Raw genomic sequence first — 9,048 nt, forward strand, 5'->3', positions numbered from 1 at the left:
GGGGCGGGAAAGGTAGGGAAGGGGAGGGGGTGGGGAGGCCTCGCTCAACTTCTTGTCTGCACCCGGCCGGATCTCAGGGTTCAGCATGTCCATGTACGCCTGCATGTCTGTGATGGTTGTCATGGCAATCCCTGTGGGGGAGACCAGCCTGTCATGGTGTCTGCGGTGGGAGCCATGTGCCTGCACCCACCCCAGAGTGAGACCCTCCCAGCACAGAGCTAAGGCTGCGTGGACAGGCACTGCCACTGCTCCCACCACCTTCACCGACTCCCAGGAGAATTTCCACCTCAGGCTACCCTCCAGGATTTTGAGGGGGTGGAGGAGGTACTGACAGTGCGACTGCCAGGACAGGGCCTCCGGGTCACCCTGTCAGAGCCCTGTGCCCTCCCAGGGCCTGGCCAGCTAGGGAGTATGGGGTACACCAGGGCAACTTGTATCTGTGTGGGTCTGTGCACAGCACAGCTAGGGGTGCCCTTGGGCTGGGCTGAGACCTGCCTTTCACCAGTGGAAGGTGGAAGTGGCTTGTGTGCACGCTTCAAGCAGAATCAGGGGCAAAATACCACTGGCAGCACCGGCAGGGACAGCTGGAAATGTGCGGAGCCTTCTGACTGCTACAGGGATGGAGTCTGCCTCTGCACAAGGGGCTGCAGGCCCAGGCCCTCTCTGGCAAGCTCTGTGCAGGCCTGGTTACCCCACAGCCTTCCTGCTGAGTGGGGATGGTCATTGGGGCAAGTCACTGACTTACAGAAACTCCTCTGGGCAAGGGCCCCTTCCTCCTTCTGTCTGCAAGTGCAGCTTTTAGTGAGGGCACGGCTAACTAACTGCAGGAACATATGCCTGAAGAAGGGTGACTGTGTCCGAAAGCTTGCTAGGAACTTTTTCCCAACTACTCAGTTGATCTAATAAAAGATACCACATCTACTCGAAGAACCTTGCCTGATTGTAGGAACAGCACTCGGGAACGTTGAGCAGGACACTGTGGCCATCTGGACCAAGTAGTTCACCCCAAAAGAGGGTTGGCCCTTGCCCCTGTGCCCTGAGATGAGGCTGGAGCCAAGCCAGCAGTGATGCAGGCAGAGCATTTCCACCAGGGGGCACTGGTGTGGCCCATCATTGCCCCCCAGTGGCTGCAGCCAGCCAAACCCACAGGCACGGCGGTGGCTGGCAGCAGGGCTAGACTGCTGCTGCTTGGCACCCCGCTCTCTCTGAGGCAGCAGGGCCTCCCTGGGTATCTTTACCAGTTACAATGGATACTCAGACCCTAGCAGACATGGAGAGCAGGTCCTGGCATGTCTTTCCCTGCAAGGCTGCGCTGGGAGCAGTTCTATTTCCCTAGCAGGCACTGAGGTCCCAGGAATGAAGACGCATTTCTGCACTCCTTGACTAAGACAAAGAGGGAGCTGGACAGGCACCACAAGCAAGGCGCCCTGCCTGGCAGCTCAATCTGCACCTGCCTAGACAGGCCCCTTCCTCTGCCAGCCACAGGCCAGGAGAGCTTTGCTGCTGGCCCCTGTTGTTGCTGTGCTGGGGCAGGCCCCAGCCCTGCACTCAATGCCTTCCCATCAAGATTGTGGTTTTTTTAATTTCATACCTCAGGCCAAATCAGCCAAATCAGTTCTGAATGCTATCGACTGAGCAGAGCTCAGTGGTTCAAGTCTGTGTGGCACTACCACCCAGGGCTTCAGATACTCCTAAATCCATGGCAGACATCCTATGTGCAGGCCCCAAGCTTGGAGGCCTTGGAGTTCAGATGCCCCCAAGTCTCACTTTCCCTTAGTCAAAAAAAACAAAGAAGCAAGCTTGGGAGAAATCCTCTGTCTCCATAAAAATAAAGCATGTAACCAAGATCCTCCCACTGGGAGGCTATAGTAGATTCTCATAGGGGTGTCTGCCCACAGTGCGTTGGACAAGTCTCCACCCTTAACTACACAAAGACATTCAAGGTGATCTTGGCCCACAAGAGGCCGAAATCCCACATGCAAGCCCCTGTGCAGGGACCACGCTTGATCTGGGCCAAAAGACTGAGAAGCGATTGAGGAGGGCACAGGAAAAGAAAGTGCTGCAGCTGCTGGATTCCCAGGGAGTCCCAGAGCAGGGGTAGTGAGACCAGCTCAACCAATCGGATCACGGAGAGGTTAGAAGTGATGTGCCATATGCAGATTCCTCCATCCTGACTGGCTGCCACCCACAGCAGCACCCTCCACCCCACATCCCCATAGTGGGTGCTGTCTTCTGTGGCACTGGACTGGCCAGTAGGGCAGCAGCTCAAGGGACTTCTTTGCATGGTCTCAGGAAGCGGCAGGATCTGGTTGAACACTCACTGGCTTGCTGTGATGAGCCAATGCTCCTTTTACTGCACCAGCCCCTTGCGCCCCCCCTCCCCCCACACACCATGGCTGTGGGAGGGCCAGGAAGGTGATTTGCATATGGCTTTCCCTTTATGTTGCATGCATGGCCCTGGATGCTCCCTTTGCCCATGCCTGCCCCCCATGCCACCCTCTGAGCCCCAAGGAGTCTGCATCATATCCCAAGGCAGTCACTGCAAGCACAGGGCAGGGGCATCCTGGGACTTACTGGTGCCTTGGCTGGCATGCTGGCAGCCACGCTTCTCACCCGTGCTGGACTGGCTGGAGTTGCAGGAGTCATAGTTGGACAAGGTGCTGGTGGGTGACCCGATGTCAAAGTGAGCCTGCTGAGCTGACATAGTGGTGTTGGGTGATGACATGCCTGAGTCAGGCTGCTTGAGCTCCAGATCAGCGGAGGGGTCACGGGACAGGACACGGTGCTCCATGCTCTGCAGGTCCAACAGGCAGTGTGTTAAGTCCTGATAAGTTCAGCCCAGTGGCTCTTCTACCTGGAATCTGCTGGACTGTCTTATTGCCAGCAGAAGGACCTGGGGGCACCTCTCCACTTGACCCCCAAGTGAAACAGCTGTGGAGTCCATGCACTCCATTAGTGTGGGCGCACACAGGACCAGGGAGGGTCCAGCTCAGAGATACCTGAAAGCCCCAAGAAAGTGCTTTATCACTCAGGTCTGGGAGTCAGGACCTGAGCCAGGGCATGTGGTGCAGGAGTCTGGAGTCACAGGGGCATGGCTACACTGACACACACTATGCTGGGCCCTGGGAGCCATGCATGTGCATTTGTAAGTGGGTGAATGAAGAGTGAAACCAGCATCTCCTTTCCCTAAACAATTTCCATGTCTGTGAGCTGCCCAGCCCTCTTCCCGCTGTGACTGCTCCCTTTCATCTCAGCAGCTGACCCCAGGATGAATCTGCCAGCCCCTGTCTGGCTGCAGCCCCTACAGCAGGAGCTCTCTGGCCTATTCCTGAAGCCCCCCCCCAGAGCTGGGAGATGGGACTCATGATGCCCCTGCTCCTGGCTCACCGGGTCGTTTTGTGCTTAGGGGCCTGCTGTGGCAGTTGTTGAGCTCATTCCAAACTGCAGCCCTGCTCTTCCTGGGGGCTATTGCAGGCATCCCAGCTATTCAGGGCATCCCAGCTGCATTCATTACCTGGTGGCTCCAGCTGCCTTGTGTTCACCAGTTCTCATAATGAAGGAGCCCAAGGGAACACCATTCTGGGACAAGGCATCCCTGGAACCCCAGTCTGTCAGAGTTGAGTGGTAGCAGGAAACAGAACCAGGGCTGCTCAGCTGCAGCCTAATGACCTGTACCCTCCCCTGCAGCACAGCAGGGCCCAGCTTCTGGGGTGAGAGTGGCATGCACCAACCTCTAGCAACTCAGCAAAATGGTACCTGGAGGCGGTCAGCAAGGCACTAGCTGCCCTGGGTATCATGAAAGCCAAGGAAGCCAATGGGCTGGCAGAAACCCAGTGAAGGACCGTACTGTGCACTGCACCTGCAGCCTGCTGCCCCCTGGATCACCATGCTGAGTGGGCTTGTCCCCACCTGCTTCCTGCTTTGGCTTTTCCCCCTCATTCCCAGCGTAGCACCTGCCCTGTGCTGAGCCCAGGTGGGAATTAGGAAGGTGTTGGCAGGGTGCCCTACCATGTTCTCAACAGTGCGGAGGTACTTGGCACAGTGGTTGTGCCCATTGTAGTCGGCAAGATCGGCAGCTGTATAGCCATCGTGGTCCCGCACCCCCAGGTTAACGCCATTCACAACGAGGATCTGGCAGCACTGGAAGGAGATGACAAGAGGGACAACTGGATAAGGGAGGGCCCAACAGGACACCTGCCTTCAGGCTGTCACCCAAGGCAGTGTGGGGCTAGGCCCTGCTGCGAGAATGCTGCATGCAGGCAGGTCCACACCATTGCACTACAGAGGGTAGAGCTGTTGTTCCAAGGCAGGATTGTCCCCATCCCTCCCACCCCTGCCCTGCCTTGCTCTGCCAGGGGCTTTTCCCTGCAGAACCCCCCAGCACCACCCATCCAACCTTGATGCAGGCCCTTGTGCCCTCCAGAGCCCAGGTGCTGTTAGGACAGGCCTGTCCCCATCCCCCAGCATGGCTGCGCCCCAACCCCTGCTCTGCTGACCTCCAGCTCCCCATTCTCAGCTGCATCATGCAAGGGCGTGCCACCCCAGGCGTCGGTGCAGATCTCGCCCCCATGCAGCAGGAGCCAGCTCAGCACTTTGGCATGGCCACGGCTGGCCGCGAAGTGCATGGCAGTGGCACCATCGTCATCCTGCTCCGAGAGGCTGATGTCCGTGAAGCTCATCTGTGAAAGGCCAGAGGGCAGGCAGGGGAGAGGGTGAGTGGCTTGGGACCATCTGGGTGGGTAACACAGCAAGCCCCCCACAGACACACTAGTCTCAGGGACAGCCAAGCCCCAGGAGCTTCCCCTCATTCTCCATAAGACTCCCTGAATAGGAGCCTACCCACAGTAAGACCAAAGGTCCCATCCCTCCTAAAGCCTAGCCCTCAGGGGACACTCAGAAGTGGGAGGCTGATGTCCAGACCTCAGTGCACTCTTCCACCAGCCAGCCCCACAGCCTGTGCTGTCTAGGTGGGCACTCACCAGCCAGACGATGACTGTGTTGTGGCCCATCTGGGCAGCGGCATGCAGGGGGGTCATCCCATCATTGGCGCGTGTGTGGGGATCAGCTGCACAGTCCTTCACCAAGTACTGGACAGTCTCCAGGTGGCCTTCCTGGCAGGCTAGGTAGAGGGGTGTGGCACCATTCTTGGTCTGTGCACTAACTGTGCTGCAATGAGAGCAGGGCAGGCTGGCAGTGGGTTGTCTGGCACCCTGCATTGCCCCTCCCCCCTACCTGGTCCACCTCAACCAGTCACGCTGGCAAGCACCTGTGCACAGTGCACCAGTGCAGCGTGCCAGGTACCTCCTCATGACCAGCTACCTAGAGTAAGAGCCTCCTACAGCTGCCAGCTTGTGGGACAGCCTCTTCAGCTCAGGCAGTGTGGAGTGTGCTCTGGGTGATAAGGGACATTCCTGCCCATCCCACCACAGAGCTAAACAAGAGCCATGGTGCTGGGTGGGGCATGGGATCAGCTCAGCACTGTTGAGTGCCCCTGGGCCCTGCGGGGTATGGGTGCTAATTACCACTGGGACAACCTCATGGAGTGCCTCTCCACCCTGCTCTGCTCCCCCAGCACTCAACACACTCCCTGCTTGGTCACACACACTGCAGCAGGTCACAGTTAATCAGGGCACTTAGGCTAATCTCCTCCCTCCCACTGGCTGCCTTTGGACGCTGCCATTTAGCAGCATTGTTCAATAAGCAGCTTAGGCACCAATAAACACAGGGAGGTGGCAGCAGGCCCTGCTCACTGGAGACAAGGGAAGAGATAAAAAGGAAGGGGTGTTTGCATGAAGCAGGAGGCCTGCCTGGTAGGGTAGGAGTGGGGCAGCTGGGGCCTGAGCCTGGAGGTGTGAAGGTAGGGCCTGCCTACTGAAGGCAGTTAAGCAGGTAATACAGACAAGGAGCCAGGCCTGCCCTCACATCCCCCCTTGGGCTCTGTGGGTTCATTGGCTGGGACACAGGACAGACAGACCCCTTTTCCAGCACCAAAGAGGCCATGCAATACAGAGCAGCAAAGAACTCTAGGTCAAGTCCTTGGTGCCAAAATTCCTGGGGCTCAGCTGAGCCCCACCAAGCACAACTCAGCCCTGGGGCTGAGCCTGTTAGACAGGCAGATGCACTCAGCTCCTGCTCCTTCTGCTTCGGGCCCACTGGGGTTGCTCACTCTATATAAGATGGTTTAATATTTCATTCTGAAAGAGCATTAAACACTCCAGGCCATTCTCAAATATGTCCCAGTCCCTTAATAATTGATCCTGCCAATTCTGAGATGCTGACAGCCCCAGCCTTTCTCTCCTTGCAGACCACCCCACACCTCAGTGCCTGCTGCTCACCTGCTCTCAGAGCTGCCTCTGCCTAGTGCTTTAGCAATCAGGTACCAGACCACGTAAGTGAGACCTGAGCACTGTGCTGGAACAGCTGTGCCATGGGCACTGCATCTGGGGGCTGCCCCAGTGCCCAGCCTGAAAGCAGAGGCAGGGAGTACCCAGACCCAGCAGTGGGGCTGGAGGCCCAGGGCAGGAAGAGCAGGGAGGGACCCCTGGCCTTGTGTGTCAGCCTCTGCCTGGTAATTGTAGAACAGATAATAGCACTTGACTTGATTACCTGCTAATTACAGGAATGGTTGCATATTTAAGCTCATAATTAGTGGTTTCCAACTCCAGAACAAGGCAATGGGTTGTTAATCAATTTCAGTAAGGCAGCTTGGAGCTGAGGGATCCCTCCCAGCCATGTGGGCAAAGTGCTGGGCCAGATGGTGGGGCCTCAGGATTGGCCCCAGTGGTCTCTGCACCAGCTGCTGGCTCTATCTGGAGGGGTCTGGGCTGTCTGTTATACCTGGCTGGTACAAGCCCTTCAGAGCCACCCCATGGACCCTGGCTTGTGGGTTCACCCTGCTCAGGGAGGGCCTGGGCCCAGACCTCCCACTGCTGGCATCTGGAGGGGCTATGCCTGTGGTACACAGTGGCAGTGACAGTGGAACCAGGCCTGGGAATCAAACAGTCCTGCTGCCTCAGCTTAACAGGCCGCAGACCCTAGCCAGGTTGTGGAGCACTGCCAAGCACCACAGGCTCCATCTGGGGCTAAGCTCCACAGTGCTCCTGCAGCTGGAGTGCAAGCAATGCAGCCAAGTGAGTTGGAGAGGGCTGGGAGCAGGCACTGCTAGTGCCTGAGGGAGCTGAGGGGGGCTTCCGCAAGGAGCTTTGGGCAAGTATGGTAAGTTAATGTACTGCTCAGGTCCGGGGGCTGCTGGACCCAGCCCCTGTGCTTGAGCGCTGTGGTGGAGACATGGCTGTACAGCTCTACCCCTCTGTGATACCCTCCTCGCACATCAGCATGCTCCCTTACAGGTTGAAGCTGCTCTCACTTCTAGCCCTCGGGCCTGCTGCCATCCTGATAAGCTATATCCCGTTGAGGACATGCCAGCAGCTGAAGCTTGCTATTGCTACACAATTTACAGCCTGTCCCTTCTCCCAAGCTCAGAGGCCCCCCTTAAATCATCACTCCCCAGATCTGCTCTATTGTGTTGGGGCTCAGATAGCACCAAAGGCACAAGGACAATGCTGCCTGTCACTGCAGTTGGTGACAGTGGTGGGGCCAAGACCCAAGCAAGTGGTGGGGTTAGCACTGTCCCATCAGCAAAGGAGCTTGCAGTATGGTGGGACAGGCAGGTGCACGTCAAAGAGCTGAGGCCTCCCCACTGAAGGTTGCTGCTGCCTATGGACCATAGCTTGAGACTCAAGTGTGCAGAGCTAGGGGGCATCCCAGGATTAAGGGCATCTGCAGTTGAGGGGATTCTTGCCTGCCCCAGGGACTCACCCCAGCAGTAAGTGGGAAGGGCAGAAGTGCTGGAAGCTCTCCTGAGCCCTCCTGGCTGCCATGCAGTGTCTGGCCCTGATCTGCCTCTGTTAACTTGGACATGCACCATGTTCTCAGCCCTAAGGCCCAGGGGTGGTGGTGCTGCCTCCAGCCAGAGCTGACATGGTTGCAACTGCCAGGGGAGAGTGTCTGAGACTGTAGTCCCCAGACAGGGCAGGGACCTGTGGAGCTAGACTTACGCTGTGGCTCAGCCTGCAGCTCCTCAGGAACTCAACCTCCTCCCTGCACTCTGCTGAGATTTGGCCTTACACTTTCTCTCAGCTCAGGCTGTGCCTTGTCCTGCCATCACCCCTGGCCCTGGAGCCTAGGGTCTGCATTCCTCTAGCCTAGTGCCAGCTGGAATCTCAGCTTTGGTGCCAGGGAAACTGCATGGAGCTAGGGAAAGGGCAGCTGCAGAAACAGAAGGAAACTATTGGAGAGACAGACAGACAGGAAGTTGCAAGGGAAGGCAGGGAGTTTGCACTGAGTTCATCTGAACAGGATCACCGTTTATCCTTTGGCCTGGCAGCAGACTTTGCAATGGTCCCCCTACACCCTCCTGCCTCACCAGACTGACTGGCTGCAGGGATGCGGAGCAAGAGCCCTGCCTCCTGTGTGTCTGTATTAGTTTCCCCAGACTAGCTGACTTGAGGTTGGCTGCCGCTGGTTGCCATAGCAATCCCAACAAACAATGCAGGATGGAAAACGGCACTGGTTACCATTGATTGCCATTCGCCAAGCTGATTAAGAATTAATAAGACAAAGCCTGTGGCAGTGATCAGGTTTAAGAGATGCAGATTAGGGGCAGTATTAGGAGTGCTGCAGAGAATGTCCTCAGCCTTGCCCAGATGGAGCCTCCAGTGGCTGGCGTCCATCAGCCTGTCAGCCCTGGGCCACTGCTGTCCATAATGCCAATTACATTAATTTAGCCACTAAGGTTTAATACAGTCTGCAGGCCTGGCCACAGCATGTGGATAAGAGGTGGCTGTGGAGGTTCGAGATGCGGTCCAGTGGCTAGTGGCTGGATAGGCAAGGTTACTTCCATGCCACTTTGGCCAGTACCCACCTGTTGGCTGCAGTGAGTGGCTCTTGATGTGTCATGATCTGCACAAGGAACAGCTTTGCAGGGGGGTTTCAGGGAGAAACTATGTTTCAACCTGATTGCCTTTTACGATCAGGTCACAAAGGCCA

At 57.1% G+C, this 9,048-nt stretch overlaps 1 protein-coding gene across 1 annotated transcript in view; it reads right to left on the reverse strand.

Annotated features, from left to right (window-relative positions):
* The window catches only part of ESPN (espin), a 64,009-nt gene that overhangs the window by 38,385 nt on the left and 16,576 nt on the right, over positions 1-9,048 (reverse strand). The window contains exons 5-9 of the mRNA XM_019511536.1: positions 4,980-5,166; positions 4,497-4,679; positions 4,009-4,140; positions 2,575-2,794; positions 22-131 (exon numbers count right to left, since the gene is read on the reverse strand). Coding sequence (XP_019367081.1) covers positions 22-131; positions 2,575-2,794; positions 4,009-4,140; positions 4,497-4,679; positions 4,980-5,166 — 832 coding nt within the window. The remainder of the gene's footprint in view (positions 1-21; positions 132-2,574; positions 2,795-4,008; positions 4,141-4,496; positions 4,680-4,979; positions 5,167-9,048) is intronic.

The sequence above is a fragment of the Gavialis gangeticus genome, unplaced genomic scaffold, assembly GCF_001723915.1.
Source record: "Gavialis gangeticus isolate Ggan-Ray unplaced genomic scaffold, GavGan_comp1, whole genome shotgun sequence".
Taxonomy (NCBI): Eukaryota; Metazoa; Chordata; order Crocodylia; family Gavialidae; genus Gavialis; species Gavialis gangeticus.